General features: G+C 44.6%; 1 protein-coding gene across 2 annotated transcripts in view; it reads right to left on the bottom strand.

Annotated features, from left to right (window-relative positions):
* The window catches only part of Ano6 (anoctamin 6), a 199,320-nt gene that overhangs the window by 137,368 nt on the left and 36,832 nt on the right, over positions 1 to 25,120 (bottom strand). Inside the window, exon 2 of one of the 2 annotated variants that reach the window (XM_006974328.4) lies at positions 10,746 to 10,808. The exons of the other annotated variant lie outside the window; for it this stretch is intronic. Coding sequence (XP_006974390.1) covers positions 10,746 to 10,808 — 63 coding nt within the window. The remainder of the gene's footprint in view (positions 1 to 10,745; positions 10,809 to 25,120) is intronic. 2 annotated transcript variants of the gene reach the window in all.

The following is a 25,120-nucleotide window of genomic DNA, read 5'->3' as shown; positions in this document are numbered from 1 at the left end:
CTGGGGGTGGGGGGTGGGAAGGGGGACCGAGAGGCAGATCCCTAGAATTCATTAGCTGGCCTAGCTTATCAGTGAGCTCCAGGTTCAGTGACAGACCTTGTCTTAAAAGAAAAAAAAAATAGGGTGGAGAGATAGAGAAATGCCCTCAACCTCCGGCCTCCACAAGCACGCACACCCACATGGACATATGCACATAACCACATGAACAAATACACACACACTACTCATGTGCACAACCCCACACGTTCATACAAGAAAAAGTGAGAAACGACAGTAGAATCATATACACTTATACTGCATTGCATCATAGAAATATAAAATGCAATCACAACTATTCAAGTAATATATAACATATGTAGTATCTGCACGGGTGCTTTGGCGGGCAGGAGACATAAGCTGAGGCTGTGCCCCTCAAAAGTTCCCATTCTCTCTGAACAAGAAGATCTACTGTGAAGGAGAAACATGGGTGTTGACTGAAGAAGGCCGAGTCTCAAACAGTTCCTATGATTGACAGGAGAGGTGACCAGGGGTCCTGGCTTCTGTGTCCCCCGTCGTCCCCCCCCCCCCCCCCCCCCCCGTTTTCTGCAAATACTTGAAAGTCTGAGTTGGTTTTCTGGCCTCCTGTCCCTAAAATAATGGCTCCCAAATGTCAGTGAAAGAATCAAGTAAATAACCACCTGCTGAACTATCAGAATATAATCCGTACACCCTGCCAAGGAGACTCTCGGCTTGCAGCTGGGGTAGTGGTCGATCAGCCTACGGGGTTCCGCCCAAGGGACGCCATCCCCAGTCCTTAGGCCACAGGGTCAAGGACGTCACAATCCCGTTTTCTCCTTAGTCACTGTACTGACCACAGTGGAGTGTGCTGTGGTCACAATGATCAAACTCTCCAGTCAAAACCACAGTGACAGGCAATGCCCACCGTCTTCCGTCCCAGCTGAGAAAAGCAACTCAGAGAAAATAATAGACAGCTAGAACTATTATCTCCACACACAGAGCTCTAATAGGAAGGACAGAGTTCCTGGCAGGTGCTACCAGAAGGCCTTCCCTCCCAGGGGGCAAAGAGGGAAAAACACCTCTTTACTAATAGCTTTCCTATTTTCCTGATTGAAATGAACATCACCTCACTACTGAGAACATGAATCCAGTGTACTTTGGTGCTGAATGGCCATCAACCAAAAATGCCCACGGGGAAAAATACTTCAGAGTTTTTAACCTTTTACAAGTTTCTTGTTCCTGAAACATGAGTTGCCATTTTAGTTAGGACTTTAAGGGTGTTTGGAATTGGGGAATTGACTAATACAAGTGAAACTTAAATTTCACATTTCTTCTGTAGTAACTCCACTCCCTATGCTAATTTCAGTGACACGTCTTCTTAATTTCTCAAACAAAATGAACCTGCGAGGAAAAGGAGGCTCGAAACCATCTGCTTCAAGTCCTTGGTCTTGAGGACAGGACGAGAGGCCGGGAGAGGGTGTGCATGGTTATGGTGTTGTGGCTAATCTAGGAACAGATCAAAGTCTCCTCCTTTCTCTGTCCTCCTACCTCGACAGAAGCAAAAATCCACGAACCGGAGAGCCAGCGCCTGCACAGAAACATGTGGTGATTATAGGCCTGATAAACAGCAATCACAGCATGTATCAGTGAGACTTCTGTGGTGAGAGCCCTGACCTACCAGGACATAAACCAACAAGGGCAGAGGACACGGGGACATGTGCTTGAGAGACAGACAACACACAGGCAAGTAGCAACTGGCTTAGCCATGGAGAAGCTCCATCCTAAAAGGCCAGAGGCAACTTCATTTCAACCATACAGGTTCTTCTAGAAGAGAACGCAAAGGTGGGGCAGGATGGGTGAGTTAAATTCCACTAAAAATCAGTTAACTCACTCTCTCTGTCTCTGTCTCTGTCTCTCTCTGTCTCTGTCTCTGTCTCTCTCTCTCTCTCTCTGTCTCTCTCTGTCTCTGTCTCTCTCTCTCTCCTCCCTCCCCTGCCCCCATCTTCCATGGTAGTGGTGATGGTGGTGGGGGATGGGACAGCACAGGAAGGATCCATGGACTGGTTCGAAGTCCAACTCAGAATGGAGAGCCACACACAAACGAGTTCCCACAAAAGCTGACTGTCAGTGTGGAGACTCCAAGACTTCTACCCGGCTCTCCCACCGGTTCTATTTTCTCACAGAAAACTAACATCCTTGTGGGGAGATCAGAGCTAGGGACTGAACACAGAGCCCCGCGCAAGTGCCCCGAGCCCTGTCCGCAGCCCACCTCCACCTCCCCCTTTCTTGTTCTCTTTTTAAAGGAGGAAAACAATTGTAAAATCTATATTCTGCTTGAAGTATTTCATAAATAGCTGGAGTCAAGAATCATAAAGACCTAAAAATACCAATACCAAGGTTTCCTAAAAACAAACAGTCCAGCAAGTCACTGTGGAGGAGGCCAGGAATGGCAGAAGGAATCAGCAAAATTCCCTAGATAACAGTGCGTGGGAATGTGTGGGGAGGGAATGACCGGGACGTGAGAAGACACTAATTCATCTTCAGACTGATCATCTGAGACAAATACACTCATGAGATAACAAAAGACATTACCAAAAAGGGACACAAAAAGAGAAGCATTTGGAGGACCAAAAAAAACCAAAAAAAACAACAAAACAAAACAAAAAACAACTATGGAACCTCAAATTGTAGCAGAAATAAAAATTTATGGGTTTGAGAGATCCAATTCAGGCAATGTTCATTAAGCTGACCAAGAGACCAAAGAGGAATTGTGCAAAGTGTGGGAGCCACTATCAGATGACAGAAGTATTCATGACCAGAGAAACTAGAAAAGAAGAAAAAAAATCCAGGCATATAGCACTTCTTTTTTCTAGAATTAAAGGCGATTTTGCTCCTAGAACTAAACTTTCTCCCTTAAAAAAAAGGTGTGGTGGTGCACACCTTTAATCCCAGCACTTGGAAGGCAGACAGATCTCTGAGAGTTCAAGGCCAATATGGTCTACATCAGTGGTTCTCAACCTATGGGTCATGACCCCTTTGGGGTTGCATAAAGGACATCCTGCATATCAGATATTTACATTATGATTCATAACAGTAGCAAAATTATAGTTATGATGTAGTAACCAAAATAATTTTATGACTGGGGGTCACCACAACATGAAGAACTGTATTTGTTAGACCCCAGAGTTCAGGGTCTCGAGTGGGCACCCCAAGAACCCAGACTCTGATCCAGTTGATGCAACAGCAAGAGGTGTTTATTAATGTGGCTGTACAGTCGGGCTAACTCAGCTCCAGAGAGCAAGAGTCGCATCTTACTATAGACACATGGGGGCTTTTAAAGGAAAAACCCATAAAAGCCATAAGATTACAATTCCCATACAACTTCGTTTCACAAGATCATGGTCTGATCACAGAGTGGGTACAGTCACGTCCACATGTACATTCTTTCCAAAACCTCAAGGGGGGTATCAGGGCGGGAGTGGAGTTTACACAAAGGTCACAGTGGTCCTTCCTGGAATACTTGCCACTATCCCAGTCACAGCTGAGCACATCTCTTAACAGAAATCTTTTTACATTGTTACATTGTTACAGGGGTGGTTGAATAATGATTGAGTCAGCTTGCCCTTGGAACTAGATTTTTAGTTTCTCATTTCCTGGGGCTTGGGGTGTAAGCCTGAAGGGTTAGGGTCTTTCATATTAAAGGGTCGCAGTGTTAGGAAGGTTGAGAACCACTGCTCTACATAGTGAGTATGAGGACAACATATTTTAAAAACAAAGAAAAGGAAGGAAGAAGAGGGGAGAGCTTACCAGAATGAAAGGATCTGCTGATTCCCCACATATTAACAAAATATCCTAAATCAGGATTCAAAAAGAAAAGCCCACAAAATTCCAGAGGGAAGGTTTTCACACAAAAGCTTCAAAGTCGGAATCTGATGTGCGCAGCTTTCCAAGAAATAGCTCAAAAAACACCTTGGAATGCAGGAGGTGTCAAAATTCTGAAAGCTGATGGTTTCCACCCTGAAGGAACACACTTGGCTAAGCCATCACTTAAGACCCAGGAAGGCATTTTCAGATGTATGCCTCCCATCTCTGGAATCCCTGCCTTCCTCTGTGAGGCACTGGAAATGTGTTCATGAGATACTAAGCCAACCACAAAGACAACACATAGCAGGCCCTTGTACAAGATAGATCCTAAAAAAGTTGGCAGGATCATGCTAAGCAGAGACCGTTCTCCACTGAGAGGAACAGAAGGTTTTGGGGGCTCTTCCTCCAAAAATGACCCCGACAGACTCCCCATGTGGCTGGGTACACTGAACAGAGATTTACAAGTGGTAAAGAATTTGAGGTTGAATTATTCATAACTATATCAAAAATTAAGGATAAAAAAGTCAATATAGAACATGTAATCTAATCTTGAGAGAAAAACATAAACTAAACTATATTAAACGGCTCATCTGTGGTGAAGATTCCACAGCTGCAATAAAGTAAACACTGAATATTGATCTCATCCAAATCACAGGACAATTACAATATGATTACAATTGGCAAAATGAGAACAGAGAAACAAGGGGCAAGGAGATATGAAACAAACTAAGTACTGGCTCCAGAGGGCAATGCCTAAAACTGAAAAACAGGTAAGTTACAATTTCAGGATGTCGATTAGAAATATACTGCAGGGAGATGACTCTAAGAATCAGCCCAAGTTGAAAACACTGGTCTCTAGGGAACAGCGAATAGGAGATAGTGCCACTTTCACAACAAATCTTAAGAATGACTTAATTCACTAATTATGCAAGCATAAAGCTAACTCTGTAAATCTCTTTCTTTCTTTTTTTTTTGTTTGTTTCTCTCCTTAAAAGGGAGAGAGAAACCAAAAAGGAGGATCAGCAGTTAAGAGTATTTGCTGCTCTTGCAGAGGACCCAGTTACAGTTCCTAGCACCTACATGGCAGCTCACAATACCTCTAATTAATTAGAGGCTCACAATGCCTCCAATTCCAGTTCCAGGGAAATCTGATGCCCTCTTCTGGCCTCCATGGGTTCCTACATACACATGGTATATAAACTCATGTAGGCGCACACACACACACACACACACTAATAATCAAACAAACGACTTGGTTTTTACAAAAAGAAAGAGATAGACACACAGACTAACAGACATATACTCCAGGGTCAGTGACTGAGACTAAAAAGAAAAAAAAAAAAACTTGTCCATGTTCTTGTCAAACATCCCATAATACTCATCACCTGTATATGTAGATGCAAAAATGTATCAATGCACAAATCATAAAATGTTCTTTTGGGGGAGCTTTAATTCTGCAATCAAAGCCCAGTGTAAGTACTTCCAAAGCAACTCACACCGTTTAGTGATAAGGAGGAAACAAACAGGTTGCTGTGACAGATAATACCACAGGCAACTATCTGGGGCAGTGGTGAGAGAAGAGTCCCTGAGAAATGACATCTGAGAGCTGAAAGGATGGGACAGAAGTTGACTATGCAAAAGGAAAGCTCTGGGGGAAGAGGGAAGACTGAGGGTGTGGTAGTAGCAGAAAATGTTTTGGTGTGCGTAAGACAGCCTTGGTGTCAACTACCAAGACTAAAAGAAAACAAAGGAGTGCATCCTCACGTCAGACATCTCATGATACCCAGCCAATGTGACCCCCAAAGGAAGGCAGAGATGAGGGGCTCAGCACCAAACTGAGGTAGAGGAAGAATCCAGATGGAACCCAAAGAAACACACAGGGCCAAGCAACAGCAGGGCACCACAGCCTCACAGAGCTCTCTGATGCAGAAGGTGGAGTCACACACCAGTCAGTAGACACTGTTGAGGGCCGGAGACCAGGCTGACAAGAATGGAGACAGAGAAGACAAACTCAAGATCACTTTGAAAGGAGAACTCAAGTCCTGGAGGGAATGAAGACAGCAATAGAGAAACCCAGGCTGGTGTCTGCTGCGGGATAGCTTTCTGCACGCCATGAAGATGTGTTGCTCCCATTGGCTAATAAATAAAGCTGTTTTGGCCTATGGCAAGACAGCTTAGAGGTAGGCAGGAAATTCAAGGAGAGAGACAGGAAAGAGAAGGGCAGAGTCTGGAGAGTCGAGAGTCCAGCTGTCGCCAAAGGAACAAGATGCCAGCAGATGGATAAAGCCACAGAACATGTGGCAAAACATAGATTAATAGAAATGGGTTAACTTAAAATATAAGAGCTAGCTAGCAAGAGGCCTGCCATAGACCATGCAGTTTGTAAATAATATAAGCCTCTGTGTGTTTGCTTGGGTCTGAGTGGCTGTGGGACCATGGGTGGGAGACATTTGTTTGGACCGCAGGGGGGCGGGACACAGGTTCCCAGTACATGTAGATAACATTTCCACTCTGGAAATAGGGAGAGGGTAACACCTACCACCCATAGACAGGGAAAGCACTAGAGGAAGAGGCAGGATGGAGTAGGTGAAACATGAAGCAGATCTTGACTTCATCCCTGGAGAAGCAGGTGGATGGAGAGTTTGAAACTCAAAATAGTTAAAAGTGTTGTAACTGAAGACTTGGGGTACAGAAGAGTGTGTGGAGAAAGGAGGCTCAAACCACACCAGTGGGGGGAAAAGGTCAACGTTCGGACATTCTACAATGAAGGAAGTGCTAACAAAGGACAAGGAATGGACACAGGAGCTGGGAAGACAAACTGGGAAGCAGAGCCAAGACGGAAGTGGCCTGTGAGCAGAATCCTAATGCAGTAGCATCCCAGAACGAGGGAAACAGAGCGTTTTAAGAAGGTGACACACCAGATAAGCCTGAGCTCCACACAAATACCTGCGTGACTCACTCGGCAGGAACGGGACTCCGTCACGGCATTCCTCACCTAGAAGTGTGTTCAGATGACCGAAGGGTCCAGAATAGCGACCCTCCGATCAGCTAGAATAAGGATGTCTCATCCTGCCAAGCTTAGTAAGAAGTCTCCAGGAAGCAACCAAGAACCCGTGACCCACCTATGACCCACAAAGGGCTGATAGGCAAGCTTCCCAAACAGGAAGCAGTCAATGTCCCCGCAGAGGAAAGATTTGTGAGCATAGGGCAGAACCATTTTATAGGGCTACTGTATTTTTCTAACTCAGGGCCTGTGGGAAGAAAATAACGCGATGAAACGATAATGTCTCATTTGACTGGTGCAGGAACTAAGACAGAGGGATTAAATGATTTGCCCACAATCACACATGTAGCATGCCGTGGAGGCAGGATTCTCAAATCCAGGATCTCAGTGATGGAGCACAAATCACAAACCATTTTGCTCATCTGCTTCTTCCAAATCAAATATATCTGAGAATCAGATCATGAATTTCTAAAGCTATGACTTTAGACCACAGGTGGTCATTAGCTCTACCCTCTTAAGATGATGTAATTGGCAAAGAGTGAACCCATTCACATAAAGTGCTTTGCTGTGCACACACACTGTGTGTAGCAGGAATCTTAGAAGGTCTTGTTAATAAAAACAAACCTGAGGCCAATTATTTGGGGTGAACACTGGAAGGTCAGAGAGACAGAACAAGCCACAGCTACCCTCACCTGGCCAATTTCTCAGCTGATCTTGTTTCCTCAGACTGGAAGCCTCAGCTGAACTATTTCTCAATAGCCTGAAAGCTTAACCAGTCAAATGCTTCTAGTTTCTGGTCCTCGTGTCTTATATATCTTTCTGCTTGCTACCATCACTCCCTGGGATTAAGGCATGTGTCACCATGCCTGGCTCTTTCCAATGTGGCCTTGAACTCACAGAGATCCCAGATGGATTTTTCCCTCTGGAATGCTAGGATTAAAAGTGTGAGTGCCACCATTTTCCAGCCTCTGTATCTAGTGGCTTTTCTGTTCTCTGACCCCAGATAAATTTATTAGGGTGCACAATATTTTGGGGCACACAATACCACCACAACTGTGTGCAAATTACCTCAGTCAGGTTCATTACCACACACGTCACCACTCAGCCGTGCACCTGGTCCTTAGCACTCACTCACCTTGAACTTAGGTACTGTTTGTTACCACCTGTTCATGTTCCCTACTCCAGGCCCCGACAGCCACTGTTCAGCTCTCAGCTTCTGTGAGTTTGACTTTTTCAGATTCCATTTGCCTTATTTTACTTAACACAAGGTCCTCAAGACTCATGTATGATTTCACAAATGGCACAATTCCTTCTTTTTATGGCTAAATAATACTCACAGATATGTACACATATACACGCACACATACGTATCCCATAATTTCTTTATGCATTTATCATCAATAGGCAGGTATTTCCATATTTGGGCCACAATGAATAAAGCCTCAAAGGCCATGGAGACCCAGATATTGATTTCATTCCCTCCAGGTGATGAGTAGAAACAGGGCTGTCTGGTAGTACACAAGTTCTACTCTGAACTTTTTCCCGAACCACCATTCTGTTTTTCCTCACATTCCCATTGTGATGTCGCTTTTCTCCACACTTCCCAAACAACTGTCATCTCATCAACTGAACAATTCTCGATAGAAAACCCAGGATGCTAACGCAGTGGTTCTCAACCTCCCTGATGCTGTGACCCTTTAATGCAGCTCCTCATGTTGTGGTGACCCCCAACCATAAAATGATTTCATCGCTATTTCATAACTGTAATTTTGCCGCTATTATGAATCATAACGTAAATATCTGTGTTTTCTGATGATCTTAGGCCACCCCTGTGAGAGGGCCATTGGACCCTCCAAAGGGGTCAGGACCCACAGGTTGAGAAACACTGAGCTAAAGTCCATACCCTTCCACCAGGACAGCAAATGATTGCAGTTAATAAGCAGTCTTATTTGGAGACCTCAACACTGGGCCAAAGACATAGGACTTTGAAATCAGAAAGACTTGGGTTTAAATTCCAGCTCTGTTCCTGTGTGTGTGTGTGTGTGTGTGTGTGTGTGTGTGTGTGTGTGAGAGAGAGAGAGAGAGAGAGAGAGAGAGAGAGAGAGAGAGAGAGAGAGAGAGAGAGAGAACTTGTAAAACCTGAGTCTTAAATTGCAGGGCAGGGCTGGAGAGATGGCTCAGAGGTTAAGAGCACTACTTGTTCTTCCAAAGGTCCTGAGTTCAATTCCCAGCAACCACATGGTAGCTCACAACCATCTGTAATGAGATCTGGTGCCCTCTTCTGGCTTGCAGGGATATATGCAGACAGAACACTGTATACATAATAAATAAATAAATCTTAAAAAAAAAAAAATTGCAGGGCAGTTACAGAAGATCAATAGTGTGACCTAGCCGGGAACATTGTACTTTATAGGCTTAATACATTAATTTCTCTCTTCTTTTTTATTTCTAGAAAATGCAGCCATGCCTCTGAAGTTCGGATAGCAAAAGTTAGTTACTCATCAATAGGCTTTTACTGGACTGTTAAATTCCTCATCCAAAATGTAAAAAAAAAAAAAAAAAAAATCCAGCAGAAGTAGTTCTTAAGATTTTTGTTTTAAAAGTGATAAAAAAAAATGCGTTTTTTACAATATAGTAAAATTACTCAATATGAAAATATTTTACAGTTTGGAACTAGGTGTGATGGCCCACACTTGTGATCTAGTACTAAGGAAATGAAGACAGGAAAATCAGGAGTTTAGAGACATTCTTGAGACACGGTGAATTCAAGGAATTCAAGGCCAACCTGCAACATGAAAACCTGCCTCAGAAAACACGAGAACAAAAAAATGGTTTGCATTCATCTCCAAGTCAGTTTGCTCCTTTCAACTCACACTTTTAGGAGGGTTTGTATTTTGGAAGCGTTTCCCTGACTTTGTGGCAGTTTTGCTTACACACACCCAGGGTTGTGACAATCTCTGCGGACAAGGAACCTGTGAAATGTCTTATGCAGATTTCAAAGTAGGTCCATGCATTTTGGCCACTGTTCACCATCTTAACATCCTAGGGTCTACCCACAACACTGCCCAGCTTGCAGTCCTGGTTCCAAGAATGTTAAACTCTGAATCTTCCACCCGTTGACAATCATTTTATCTATCGTATTCACACTGAGCATCACGGCCACCTACAGGCCATGGAGCCACAACCAGGAAACACAGGCACACCAAGAAGGCAATGACTTCCCAGGAAAAACCACCATGCTAAACACCCAGGATGACAGAGGGAAATGCATTGTTTTCATCATTTAAGAAAACTTGCATATGCAAAAGCCAAGGAATTTAATTCAGCTATTTGGCTTGTGGCCTCTCAGAGTTACATATTCAGCATGAACACAGAGATGATTTAAAACACATTTCCATGAAATACTATTTTCATCAGATAACTTTCCATCTGCTGAGGAGGTCATAGGCTCCCTTTCATCACATCAGCACGCTATTCAAAGCACCCTGAGCTACATGCCAGGTCACCCAAATCTTGTTTTCATTATATTGCCATTAACACTCTCTTACCAAACAGTGCCCCCCGCCCCCCAGCTACACACACACACACACACACACACACACACACAGGATCCTGACCCATATTGCAGTAGGTCACAGGAAATAAACTTAGCTGTCAGAGCTAGTATACAGAATCCGATTATTTTTAGCAACACATGAGGACGGACGAATTAACCAAAAGTTAGAGAACTGCAATTCAACGGACGGTATCTAGGACCTAACGCACACCATCCAGTTACACAGTGCACAAGAATGTTAGGGGCCGTGCTCCCAAACCGACCACGCGAGTGAGGGGATCCCTAGGTAAACGTGCTCTTCAAACACAACCGAGGGGATCTTACCCAGACCGGATGGTCGGAGAGAATGAGGAGCCAGAAAAGGCCTCCTGGAGTCAGGAACATCACCTGAAGGATGAGGAGGTATCAATAAATACAATAAACAAACATAAGGCCTGGAGCTGGGCAACAGAAAGCCCAGAAGAGGCATCAGACCTGAGTTTCAGGCCTGCCTCTGCCACAAAGGTCTGGCCTTGACCAAGCCACTCCAATTTCCTGGATCTCGCTTTTCCTTCTATTATGACATGGTTAGGTCAGTTAGTCAGTCAGTTGGCCAGACATTTGCTGCACACTAGAATTGCCCGGGAGCATTTTCAGAAACCCTGTTCCTTCCTCCAGAAATGTGGTCTTATTGGGTGGGCATCAAGGTTTCTCCAAAACCTCCAGGTGCCGCCAATATGTAAGCAGGGCTGAGATTTACCTCATGAAGCGACCGCTCAAATCCCCAGCGTCTCAACATTGGGACATAATAATTCCCCTGGGTAACTTCTTAAAAGCCCAGTGGAGACTGCATCCCAGACAATTAAACCAGCACCTTGGGGCTGGGGATCAGGTCCCAGACATCTGAAATTTCCCAAGCTGTACTGACACCCACTGTTCCAGACCTGTGCTTTGGTTTCCTATTCCGGCAACGGTGGCCGGGAGAAGGAAAGGAAAGGAAGAGAAGCCGGTAAGTTTCTCACTCCCTCATTCTGTTAAACTAAAAAGAAAACTGAACACCAGAAACCACCGGTGAGTTTTCATTGGGTTTGCACACAGTAGCTGATTTCAGGTGTGTACGTCCTTCATGTCGGTGCGTGACAGGTAGGAAAGTTCCAGACTGCTCATGTTCTAAATTTAAAATCCAATGGCATGCTTCCCTGACAATGACTCCATGGCGTGTACTCTGCAGCCCTTGGGTAGAGTCTGACTTGCGTGACTGCCTGTAACATGAGCATTGCATTCCTCACTCCCGAGGTTACTTAAATCCACTTATTAGGCACTGGTGAACCAAACAAACAGTAATTAGAAACCCCGCAGACAACCCTTTCAATCTGGTGCTGAACTACCCATTGCCCGCCCCCAAGCCCATGTACCCAAGTCCACAGCACGGCAAAATCGGAGCCTCCGGAACGCTAACACCTCAGTGAGACACAAGCCACCTCGGGGACTCCTTGGGACCGTGAAGGGAGCCAAAGGCTGCTTCAGAAGAAGGCTGTTCTCTTCCAGCCCCTCTCACAGCTGGGTAAATATGACACTGGCCGCCTGTGTTTCAGAAGTCCCAGGTGCCAATGAACTCTCCAGGGGCCAGAAATGAGAAACACCTCTAAGAGACGGCCTCATTTCCAGGAAAAAAAAAAAAAAAAAAAGAGCATCCACACCATGGTGCAGCTTATAAAATAATGGCAGTGACGCCTGAGGCTAAGGGGCTAGGGTAGGAAACCCCGGACCAAGCAGAGCATTGCCCCGCCCTCAGCATCCAAGCCACATGGGTTGGCTTACAGGGTCTGCTAAGCTCAGGAGCTGTTGGCCATCCTGGCCTGCACTGAGATCTTGGTGAGTGCTAAGGCTGCTGACATTCCAATAGAAAGCTGGCTCCTTGCCACTTTGGCAGAGGCTGGGGGCAGGCAGAAGGGAGTCACAGGCAACAGCCATTCTTACTTTAATGCAAGTGGGCACTCCTGCTAGTGACTCAGACAGACCCCTATTCCTGGGCAGAGCTGAGGGTTGAGGTGACCTCAGTAGCCAAGGAAAACCCCTCCCTGCCTTGCGTGGGCCTCTTCCAAGGGTCTGAGAGGTTCACCCAGCCCTCACCAACAGTAAACAGGAAGCTGAGAACAAAGACTGTTTTCACCCAAAGCAAAGGCCTACTCACTTTATTAAGTGGTTCTTTCCATCTTAGGCTTTAAAGGGGAGTACAGCTCTCCACTTGGGTAGTTAGGAGTGGGTGTGGCCCTGGAAAATGGCCTAAATGCCCATGAAGAGCTGACCAAAGTGAAACCACACACACACAGAGGATGGATTGCTACATAGCATTTCAGGCCAGCCAGCACATGGATGAGTCCCCATGACACATGAACACATGGAGAAAACTGCATCCAGCCTCAATATAAAAAGCGAAAAGTGCAAACGTCAGCAGTCACTTGTGAGGCGAGGGCTGGGAAGAAGAATACTGTTTTTCCTTTACTGTCCTTCAAAGCGGTTCCATTTACTTTTCATCCACTTGTCCCCCTGCCCCCTTAATAACAGACAGTAACAACGTGGCAGAGCGCTATCTTTTGGGTTCTTCTTTATACTAATCTCCCCCTATGAAAACAAAACCATGCTATTTTTAAATAGACGTGAAGGAAACTGGGACTCCTCAAAATCCCCATGCCCAAGTCCTAGCCCTCGGCTCCTTTGGAGGGGACCGTTTGGAGACGCAGCCTTTAAGGAAACAGGTTAACTAACATGAGGCTATTAGGGTGGAGCCTAATCCAGTCAGACTGCTGTCCTGAACTGAGGAATTCTGTCTGCAGGAGGTAACAGGTGTGTGTGCGGGCACTGAGGGAAATCATATGGGGACAGAGGGGGCAGCTGTGTGTGTGGGGGAGGGGGGACACGACTGACCCCAGGAGACCAGGAGTGCTGACACCTTGACCTAGGCCCTTCCAGAACAGTGAGGAAATAAACATCTGAAAATAAACAACCCTTGCTTAATGGCCTGCTCTGTGATGCTCTTACGGCTGCCCTAGCTAATGAATACAAGTCGAGAAAAAGCAGACTCAACTAAGGTGCGTATGAGGCCGTGCGCCGCTGAGACTCTTCAGTGGGCTGCTCTGACTCTCAGAGCCACTTGTGACATGTGAGCAAACTGACATTGTAGACTCAGAATGCCCCCAATCAATTTTAAGTTGCTTTTACATAAAAGTAACTGCATGGGCTAATGCCAGTGAGTTTTAAACAACTGAATTTCATGGTTCCAGCTTTAAACTCAGGAAAGCCATTTTCATAATGAAAACGTCAATGCTTTCTAATTACGGATGGAATTGCCAACCTTAAAAAAAAAAAAACTGACAAGAGGGATCATTCTTTCCACTCTTAAATGAAAGGGCTTGATAACACAGTGAAATGTTTTGCAATTGGAATTACCAGAAATTGTCTAGAATTTAAACCTGGGATTTTTCCAGTTGTTCAACACTTGACACAGGCCTCACAGCCTCAGACCGAATGAATCCCAAGCCCTTTCTCTAATTCTAATTGTCACAACCCCTGGTCCTGTGGTTAGTGTCATTCTGCAGAAGCGAGGATGACGGTACTGTGTCTAACTCAGCAATGCTAACATCCCATGCGTGTGACGCTGGAGGTACAGCTGAGGGCCTTGACACATGTCAGGCAAGCCATGACCCACACATCCACACTCTTTTCCCCTGTAAATCTGGCCTTCAAAGGAAGATTAATTGTATATTTTAAAAACATATGTACACTAACACAAATATGCACGTGCGTTTGGAGGTCCGTTTTAACAACTAAACATTATCTCTCAGCCATCACAGAATGAATATATCAGAAGCCCGTGTAATATCTCTGCTCCCTGGAGTAACACTTTATCTAAAACGCTGTTTCTCTTCCATCCAGGACAGGCCCCTGCATTTACTGTATCACCAGAGTGTGTAGGACTTCTGAAAACCCAAATTGACCAAATGAGCTGAGTGAGATGGACTGGATTACTTTCCCGGAGTTAACAGAAACTTTCCGATAAAAGAAGAAGCTGAGATGCAGGGAACACTCTGAAAGGAGGTGTGGGCAGGGAGCACAAGAGACTGAGGTAGATACCCGGCAGCGTGCCCCGTGTCTACACCGCTCAGTAGAGACACATCTTTAACACGGAGAGTGAATGCCATCATAGGAAGACACAGGAAGATGACACCTATAGTCCCAGCGATCGTGGAACGGAGGCAGGAGGGTGGCACCTTTGAGGCCAGCCAGAGCTACACAGTGGAACACTGATGGAAAAAAAACAAAAAGGAAAAAAAAATGACAAGAATTCCTTTAGGAAGAAAACAAAGGCTAAATATGAAATACGGCCAAAGATTTGTATGAATAAACAGCTCATAATTATTATTATTTATGAAAGCAAAGAACTGATGCATGAGATTCGCGACAACCCAGGAGTGAGCTCATAAATGAAACTTCAAGTCAAATTCCCCTCATGTATATGACCCCACAGGCCCTGTGCCGGCATCCCTGAAGACTCAAACTGGCCATTTCCTCCCGGATTCTAAGGTCCTGTAGAACACACACCACAATTTTAATGTTTTTAACATTATTTTTATTTTTATATTTATGGATGTTTTATCTACGCATCTGTTTGTGCAGCACACGCATGTCAGGTGCCCAGCGGGGGCAAAAGAAGGCAGCAGATCCCTTGGAACTAGACTAACAGTTGTGAGCTGTCATGCAGGTGGTTGGAACGAGACCCAAGTCCTCTTCGAGAGCACCCAATGCCCTTGACTGCCAAGCCATCGCGCCAGCCACCCAGGTACCATATTTTCTTTACTACCTTAATCATAAACTACGACAGTGAGCACAAAATAAGTATCTGCTATGTGTTCACAGGTAAATAGGACATAGTAAATTGCATGTAACAGACTCTTACTCCGCTATTTAGTGGGCTTTTTACAGATGTAGAATATAGATGATGAAAAGTTCCAGAACTAAGTAACGGTGATGGTTGCCTAACTGAATATGCTTAGTGCTATAAAAATTAGAAAATGGTTAAAATGATAAACTTACGTACATACTATCACAATGAAAGAAATAAAATAAGTGGAAGGATTTCTAATAGAGCAAGCTCAGTGAAAAAGCAGGAGAGAACTGCATGAACCTACAAATGGCCTTTGGAAGGGGCGGGAGGATAGTTTGTCAAAGCATGTCCAGCTTCTCTTTGGGAGGTAATGTTAGGGGGTGGGAATGTTTGTTACTGTGGTTTTTGCAGCTTTCCATAATTTCCAATTTTTCTATAATAGCTCACCTATTCAACACTTGCAAATAAAAAGGGGTGTGGTACAGCTGAGGTGGGAGATATGAGGGTTTATGATCAGCAGGTTAAATCCGGATCAAAGTCGATTCACCTTGCTCCCACCCTGATGGACTCTACACTGCCTATCACTTTTTCTGTCCTTGCCTTGCCAGTGACGGTCCAAACATGTGCCATGTGAATTAAGACTTTTATCTTTATTATAAGGAAATGCTTCCCTTCTTTTCTTTTCTTTTCTACACCTGAAAGCAAGCATTTCAGACCTGTTGTACCACCGAGCATGTCTCAGCCAGGCTGAGCAGTCTCAATGGATAGGTTTGTTCTGGACAAACACATAAGTGACCAGATCATGAACAGCTGATCTCAGAAGACGGTGAATGTCTTCAGAACAAGATGTAGAGATGGTCTGAGGGAACACTGGATTCCCCATAGTTGCAGATGAACTAGAAGCAAGATGTTTAGAGTCACACAAACTCAGGCAGATGCCACACAAAGGACTGCCATTTATCATGAATGCCGTTTGTCTTAGTGACCCCAAAAATGGAGACAATAATGCTTCCCTCCTGGAAAGTTCTGAGCCTGTTCTTAACAGATGATCGGGTTGTAACATAAGCTTCCTTCTACTTCCTATTCAATGGAGCATCTAATCCAAAAAAGCAACAGTGAAATGTTAAAGTATTAGCATTAACAGTCACTAAGACAGAAGCATAGGAAAATGTTCTACATACTTTCTAACTGACCCCAATGAAGACCTTGTAATAAAGTTCACGGAAATTTTCCTATTCTTTGTTCCTCAATAATAGAAAAAACATTCATCACTACGGGTCGGTGACCTCATATACCAGAAAAACCATCAAGACGCTTGCATTTCCTTTTTTGACAATCCTGTTTTGGAATCTTGCATTCCTTTAACTATCACGGATCCTGAGAGCCCTCACGGTCTGTTGCTACCCTAGCAGGGCTGAACACAGTGCCAGCCAACTTGACTCAGAGTGGTGACCATGGCACTCCCCAGACAGTCCAGATGTCCAATGGGACCAACAAGGCCCTCCAGGTCTGTTCCATGACCTTTGTTCTACATTCGGACTTGAAGTTACCCATGCTGTTTAGCAAGCAGATAGCATCAGAAGTTGCATCAGATCCACACGGAACCAAACCCCTCCCTGTGGAAAGGCAGTTCCTCTCTTTGCTAAGATCAGCCTCCTTCCCTTACAAGCACTCTTTGCCTTACTAAGCCAAATACCAGAGCCTCTCCAGCTGTCCCGAGCTTCCTTTGTGCTCAATAAACTGCACAGACTGAACTCACTACCTTCAGGCTGGAAAGCTCAAAGTCACATCAGCAATAAGCCACTCTGGCCCGATGGAAGAGAAACGGGGAACAACATTGCTGAGGTCCATCATGGTCTAGAGCAAAGGTATGCAGAGGGCTATTACGTCTGCACCGTGAGGAATCTGCCTGGGCAGGATCCTAAAGGCTGGGGAGTTCAACCGAAACAGACCTGCTCTGTTCCGCGGAGGGTCATGCTGCTTCGGTCTTCAATGCCGGAAAACTGGCCGCCACGGAACTCTGCTTGTAGTGCCTGCCTGCCTGCTCTCTTCACACGGTCACCTCAGAATAAAACAGGGGCACTTCCATTCTCTCTCCGGTCCTTCAACCCCATGTTTCCTGCCCCAGAGAGCCGTTGGGAAAGAACACTGCCACCGCTTACTTGGAGCAAATGAAGAGGCAGAAGCTAGCCTGTTTGAAGGAACTGGAAAAGGGTCCAGAGCCAGCATCGGGAGCAGGGCTGTGGCCAGTCCCTGTGGGGTTCTAGCAGGTGAGGGCCTGCCCAGTGGGCGTCAAGGGCACCCCTGCCAACCTCAGCTGGAGCCAATGCATCCTCCAACCAATCCTCTGCTGTGTCCCTCTGTCACTCATTTCTAGAGGGTGTGTGTGTGTGTGTGTGTGTGTGTGTGTGTGTGTCGCACATGCACGCACCTTTGCACACACATACACTTGTTTTTGTTTTTCCTAAACAATGGTTCTTGGTATTTCACACATGATCCATTAACAGAATCTGGTAAAATCCAAAAAAACCTTTCCCCTAGGAAAATCCTCAAATGCAGACACACACAGACAGTATTGTATAGAACCTGTGGGAATCCTCAAACTCCTAAGCCCACTACAGACACCAGAAGGAGGAATACTATGCAGCCGGAACATTTCTGAGACTCCGCCACATGCCGAGCACCAAGAAGAACCCACCTCCAGCTCAGCCCTCGCCATTCTGAAGTCCAGCCCATTCTCCCATGACCCGCCTTCGTTCCATGCAAAATTCCTCCTGGGAACACCTCGCTGGCTCTGGGTTACCAAATCGGGGACACGGCTGGTCAGTACTTTAAATATCATCTCTTGAATAGAAATACGAAACACACCACCCCAAATGTTTCCCCAAGGGCCACTGTTTCCTTCTCTCTCTCTGGCGGCGCTGCGCCAGAGATCTTATAACATTGACTGCCCTCATGGCGTCGCATGCCCTCTCCTCCCGTTAGGGCCGTCAGCAACACGGAGGGCACCGTCCGCAACTAAATCCTGTTTTATTTCCAGCTTCTAGTGAAGTCCCCACACTGGAGGAAAGCACTCCACTGGGGTAAAGAGATACAAATCAGACACTTTTAACACAGCTGTCCTAATGCTCAACCTGACGGGAGGAGTGATGTCAAGAGGAATCTTACAGGGCAGTGGCAACAACCTAGGCAAAAGGAACGTACAGCAAGGGCAGGCAGGAACCGGGGTGGACAAAGGACACAGTGTGGAGGGGCTACCCACCACCCCCGCTTTTCCCCCAGAGTACTCGTGAATAGGAGCAGCAGGAAATATTAGAAGGATAGAGGAGAGAGAGAGACAGATAGAAAATACAGGATAGCCTCGAGAGGGCCTGGATCCTAATCCATCAGGCCCGACTGTCTCTGCCCTAGGGTATATATAAGGGAATGCCAAGGGGTGGAGCAAAAGACCTCCTCCCCCCAGCACAGCCAAGTGCAGATCATCTCAGACACCTGCACTCAGGCCCGTGGTCCAAGCACCCTCTCCATGCAGACCTGCTGGGTAAAGCCACTAGGAACCTGAAAACGGGCTACAACAACACAGTATTTCAAAAGTCATGGTGACCACAAAGTCAGGCAGAAGGTCAGAGGCTGAAGAGGAATAAGGCAAGAGGAGCCTGGGATGAAACATGCGGGAACGTGGCTTTCTCCTCTGGGAGATATTGTTTTCCTGTTTCTTGTTTTTACTCGGTAAAGTAACAAATAATTGTTACAGAAAATGGTAAGTATAAATAAACAATCACGACCTCACTGTATACAGATAAGCACTATCGCGGTCTTCCATCTTTACGTACTTTATAAACATATATGCCTGTGCACATGACTAGTTGTTTCCATTTTACTAATCTGTTTACTATATACCAGACCCTGTGCTATATATGAAATCATTTAATCACTACTATTAGTCATAATCCCTTTGAAAGACAATTATGGATGAGGGTGCTGTCCAAGACCACACAACTCACAGGCAGCTAGGCTGAATTCAACAATAAGCATTTTCATTTCAAAATCTCATTTTTTTCTTTTTTTAAAAATTCTCACTTGATTGATTTTACAGGGGAAAAAAAATCAATTCAGTTTTCCAGTTTTCTCAGCGAAGCCCCTTTGGGATCCTGATTAGCACGCGTATAATCCTGGGAAATTAACTCTTGCTTATGTCATTTTCCTACACAATCTCATCCCAGTCCATGGGTTTCCTCACTTACGGCATATAAATCCTGGAGGGTGACACATTCACACCCCTGCTCTGGACGGATAAATCTGGAAATGGAGCAGAGAAAGGCACATTTGGAACAAGTCGGCAAAATGAAACTCAAACCAAGATGTGGTCACGTGGGAGAGAGAGCCGGAGCCTGGCTGAGAACATGGGGAAGGCAGAAGGCAAAAGGGATATGGTGTTCCATCGAAAGCACAAAGAGGAAGCAGGGGTGGGAGGAGGAAGAGGAAATGGAACACTGTGGGTAGACAGTGGGTGCCATTCAAAGGGAAGGGAAAACCAGATGGGAGGTGTGGCTGAGGGAGGGGTGGTAATGAGCTCCATTGTGAGCAGTCAATCACCATCACCGAATGCATTCCAGAAGCCCAGAATCAGGAGCAAAGGAATGGGCCCATAGACGGAGAACAGGGAGGGGGTCATGGCGTACCCTGGAGCAGGGACTCTAAAATGCCAGGGGTGTGAACAGCATTGCCCCTGGAGAGCAGGCATGGTTGAGAGAGGCAGAGGGACCCAAATTCACTTTGAATTAAATCAGTAGAGCAGGGAGCGAGGAGAAGGACCAAGGAGAGGAGAAAAGGAATCACAACCCTTCTTGAGAATCTTTGGCCCTTTGGACTTCCCAGAAAGAATCTTTTTTTTTTTTTAAATAATTCGGAGGTCAGTCAGTTAATTTTAAACAGTGAACTAAATCACATAAAGTTCATGATGGGGTAGGAATTTACATCTCTAGGCTGCCTCTCAGAGCTTTATCCACCAGCCATATGGAGCCAGTGATTAATATTCAGTAGGAAGGGAATTTATAATCATGCGCCTGCCATTCAAATGTGAACTGTTTTCTGCTCAGTACCCCCAGTAATATCTGAATATATCTCCAGTTTAAAATACATTTATGAATAATTTTATGTTTCCTAGCAAGAATGATAATAGAACAATCTATTTTCGCTGCTACATGAAACAAAAAAGGAGGAATGAATGGTTCAGTTAATCAAGGAATTTAATATGCTTTATAATAAATATCAAACAGTCATTACTTGGGCTATTTAAAGGGTGGCTGGGGTCAAAAGATGATTATAATAGCTAGCGTCTGTGCCCACATTTATTTTCTCTCCGTTACTTACATGTACAGAAGAAACTTCCTGGATTCACAAATTTGTTTTACCACATTAGAATGCTGGAAATCAAATTTGCTTTCTTGATTTATATACAGGCAGTAATAATAAGATTCCATAATGATTAACAGCAGTCACAATCAAATAAGTGGAAAGCACAGCCTATCCAAGGTACCAGTACAACAAAAGACAGACAGATATGAAAATAAATTACCCAAAATGCCTTAGGTAAATGTGGTCTAGAATCTGAAATGACCACTGTGGTGGTGGTTAATGAGGCCAGAGATACAATGCATGGTGATCCTTTATCTTGTGTGTGTGTGTGTGTGTGTGTGTGTGTGTGTGTGTGTGTGAGTGTGTGTGTATGCAAGCGATCACATGTCAGGTACATGATCAGTTTTACGGCACCATGATCATAAAGAGACCTGTGATAACGTCAAGGGGACACACCCAGGGACAGACAGAATCATCTGGATGACACAATGCAATGACACACTATCCCAATCCCAATATGCCCTCAACAAACACCGCCATTAAGTCACCTGTTCTGTGCCCAGGCCACTTACTCCATTATGGTCTCTAGTAGTGAGGATGCTCAGTTTGGGATTTATTTCTCTATGCTTTTGTTTTCATGTTGTGTTTTTGAGATGGGGGTCTCACTATACAACCCAGACTAGCCTCAAACTCAATGATTCTGCTGCCTCGGTCTTCCAGGGCTGGGTTTGCAGGAAGGCACACCACCTGACTGGTTTTGCTGTTCTGTCTGGGATGGCTCTTCCTAAACGAAGAAGCCTGCGATTCCAAGGTAACGCCTACAGACCACACTCATGGAGCGGTGTAGCAGCATCCACGGCAACCTCCTCCATCACAGTCCTGCTTTTCCTGGAGGACAAAGCTGTAGTGGGACCAGTCTTTCTAAGTGGAAAGGTGACCAGGGTTAAAGGTGACCGGCAGATTAAACATGTGGGATTAGAATAAAAAAGAGAAGGAAGGCGGGAATGGGATTACATTCATAAATTACAGGAACAGGTACTCATAAAATTGAGAATTCTCTAATAAGTAGACATCTTGACAATTTGAACATGTTAAAATGTAAAACTGATGGCTTGATTTGATAGCATTCACTACTATAAGAAAGAGGTACTTATTATATGGGGAAATTTTAAGTAAAAACTAGCTTATTCTCAATTATAAAACAGAGAAGTAAAACGTTAAGTCAAATCTTGAACAGTTATTTTAAAAACATGATTGTTTCATGACTTGCCATTCAGAGGAAAACACATAATAAAACATCTGAGCCAGGAAACTTCCCTTTCAGGCACCCGAATGCACTGTGCATAATTCAGGTTTCTAGCTCATTATTAACTAATCGGTAGGCCTTAGGTTTTCATTTGTAACTTGGGGAATTTTTTACAACTCGTTTAATCATAGGTCTTCCAGTGAAAAGGTTAAATACTACATTCTCTACCAAAGTGTGGCAAGCATTTGATAAAAAGCAAAATCATCTGGAACACCTGTAATCCTAGCACTCAGGAGGAGGAAGCAGGAGAGACCAGGAGCTCGTGCCCAGCCTTAGCTAGAGCAAATTCAAGGCCAGCCTGAAGTCCCAGCTCTAGGGACTCTGTCTCAGAGAGTAAATAAACAAATGACAAACAAAAAAAAAAATACCAGAATGATAATATACTTACATTATAGTCTAAAAATCAAACTTAAAATATGGGAATAAATAGCCGGGCGGTGGTGGCACATTCCTTTAATCTCAGCACTTGGGAGGCAGAGGCAGGCGGATCTTTGTGAGTTTGAGGCCAGCCTGGACTACAGAGCCAGATCCAGGAAAGGCACAAAGCTACACAGAGAAACCCTGTCTTGAAAAACCAAAAAAAAAAAAAAAAAAGGGATAAAAACCGGGCTGGGGGGCGGGGGCTGGACTGTTAGATGCTCAGTGAGTAGAAAGTCTTGCCACCATGTCTGATTGCCTGAATTTGCTCCCCCAGGACCCACAGGGTGGAAAGAGAGAACCTACTCCCCACTCAAGGTTGTCCTCTGACCTCCACATGTGTGTGCTGTGGCAAGCATGTATCCATGACAGAGAGAGAGAGAGAGAGAGAGAGAGAGAGAGAGAGAGAGAGAGAGAGAGAGAGAGAGAAGAAAAAGGGAAAAAAGAGAAAGTAAATAAATAAATGTAATTTAAAAAATGGCATATATATACATATATGTATATATATGTATGTATGTATATACACACACACACACACACACACACACACACACACACACACACACACACATACACACATACATATTTTTTTCCCAATAGTTCTAGCAAGCACTTGTTAGTACCGACAAAACCTTCAGCAAACTGCCCAGTCCCACCCAGCCCATCTTGACAATTTGAACATTTTAACATGTTCAAATTGTCAAGATGTCTACTTATTAGAGAATTCTCAATTTTATGAGTACCTGTTCCTGTAATTTATGAATGTAATCCCATTCCTGTCTTCCTTCTCTTTTTATTCTAATCCCACATGTTTAATCTGCCGGTCACCTTTAACCCTGGTCACCTTTCCACTTAGAAAGACTGGTCCCACTACAGCTTTTTCCTCCAGGAAAAGCAGGACTGTGATGGAGTGGCAAATAGTGAACATCATGGCCTCAGAAACCAGAAGTCCCATGTTCAAGTGTCAGATCAGTCCCTTGTAAGTTATGTGATGTTGGCAAGTTACTGGATCTGTGACTCAGCTTTTCTTTTTTTTTTTTTTTTTTGCCCACAGAAAGGAGATGACAGTGGTGCACACCCACCAAGATCCTCATGAGGAACCACTGAGAAGCGTACTCGGAAAAGAACCCAGCACACAGTCCATGCTGTTAAGAACTGGTTTATTGATAAATAGTCTTATAATTATCACCATGACTACTAATATAATTATCCATCTTATAGGCATTCCATGAAACAAAAACCAACTCAGGCAGGTCTGCGTCCTCAAGTCTAATAATCAGCTGTTCATAGACTTCCCTATTTTAGTGTATACCATAATTAAAATGCAAGGCCCGAGTGTGCTCTTAGTGAACTACGAAAGGCCATTATTCAAAGGCTAGCGAAGGGAGAGATACAACTGGGTATGCATCTGCCAACACAGGTTGACGGCCCTTCTTTCCTTAGCGGTCTCCACAGTTCTCGGTACACTGCAATAACATGTACAAATAAGGCCACAGTAAACCCACCTCCACCAAGTTTCCCCAGAGATCATTTTGTGGGGGAACATAGTAAAAACACGCAATTTCTCTTGATTCCTAACCTAGTCTCTGGTCTTTGAGAGCACAAGAAAGACGGTCATCACAGGGCCAAAGACATGGATCTGAGCAGTCAGACATCACCTAGCAACCGCAAGAGATACCCCTACCATGGATGCTCAAGCTCTGATATGAAATCACGTAGTGTTTACATGGGACCTATTAAGCCTCCTCTCCACTGTACATCATCTGGAGACCACCGACAGCCAATGCAAAGCAAATGCTATGCAAACAGCTGTGGAGCTGTGTTGTTTATGAATAATGATGGCGATGTCTCCTATCTGTGCCACAGCTCTTCCCCAATATTTGGATAGGCAGTTGGCCGAATTCAAGAATGGGGGCGCTGTAGATACAGAGGCATAACGACACTGCCTCCCCTGGCAATAATGGCCAACAGCATCTCCATCCTCCTCTCTCCAAAACTTCGTGGCCACCTGCAGGAGGTATACACAACTGTAGTACAGATTCAGGTGCCCAATAAGTAACCCTCCCCTCCCAGGCCCTTCAAATTATATAGCTCAACGGTTTTTTGTTATTGCCTTCTTTCTTTCTATCCAGCACCCATCCATCAAGACTCTCCTTCATAGATTGCAGAACCTTTTGGAAGAGCTTTTGCAAACCCAAAGCATAAATCAAAACTCCCCAGCCTCTTTACAGGCGTTATCAACATACAGTTATGAAATCAGCAAGCTGGGAGGACTCTCGGATACATAATCTAATCCAAATCCCACGGTTCACTGACTGGGAGCTAGGATATTGGCAATTACCCAGGACAAGAGTAATAACTGGCTCAAAGTAACTTAACATGTTTATATAACTTGGGCAAAGCACTGTAATTATATATCGTCCTGCATTGAGACCTTAAGTCCTTGTTGAACAAGGTTATTCATTTAAATCGAGGTTCTTAATGATATCTTGTACCTTCTAACTTGTGTAGATATAAGGTTAATACTCAGAATTTTTAATCTTTTGTGCCTCTTCCTTGAACTCTAATTTTACATCACTGTTATTAATGGCATCAGCATGCCACTCTCAAATTATTTCCAACAAGGAATAATTTTGTATGTTTAGGATTTCTGAATTTTATTTTCTCTGCCTACAATGGGATTAATGGCTAGGGCTTGAGGGGAGATAGAAAATCAAAGTTTGGCCTCCTGTTGATTTCAAATGAGAAAACCTA

The sequence above is a fragment of the Peromyscus maniculatus genome, chromosome 20 (genome assembly GCF_049852395.1).
Source record: "Peromyscus maniculatus bairdii isolate BWxNUB_F1_BW_parent chromosome 20, HU_Pman_BW_mat_3.1, whole genome shotgun sequence".
Taxonomy (NCBI): Eukaryota; Metazoa; Chordata; class Mammalia; order Rodentia; family Cricetidae; genus Peromyscus; species Peromyscus maniculatus.
Note: the sequence above shows the minus strand (reverse complement) of the source record. Positions and strands in the feature narration are given on the sequence as shown.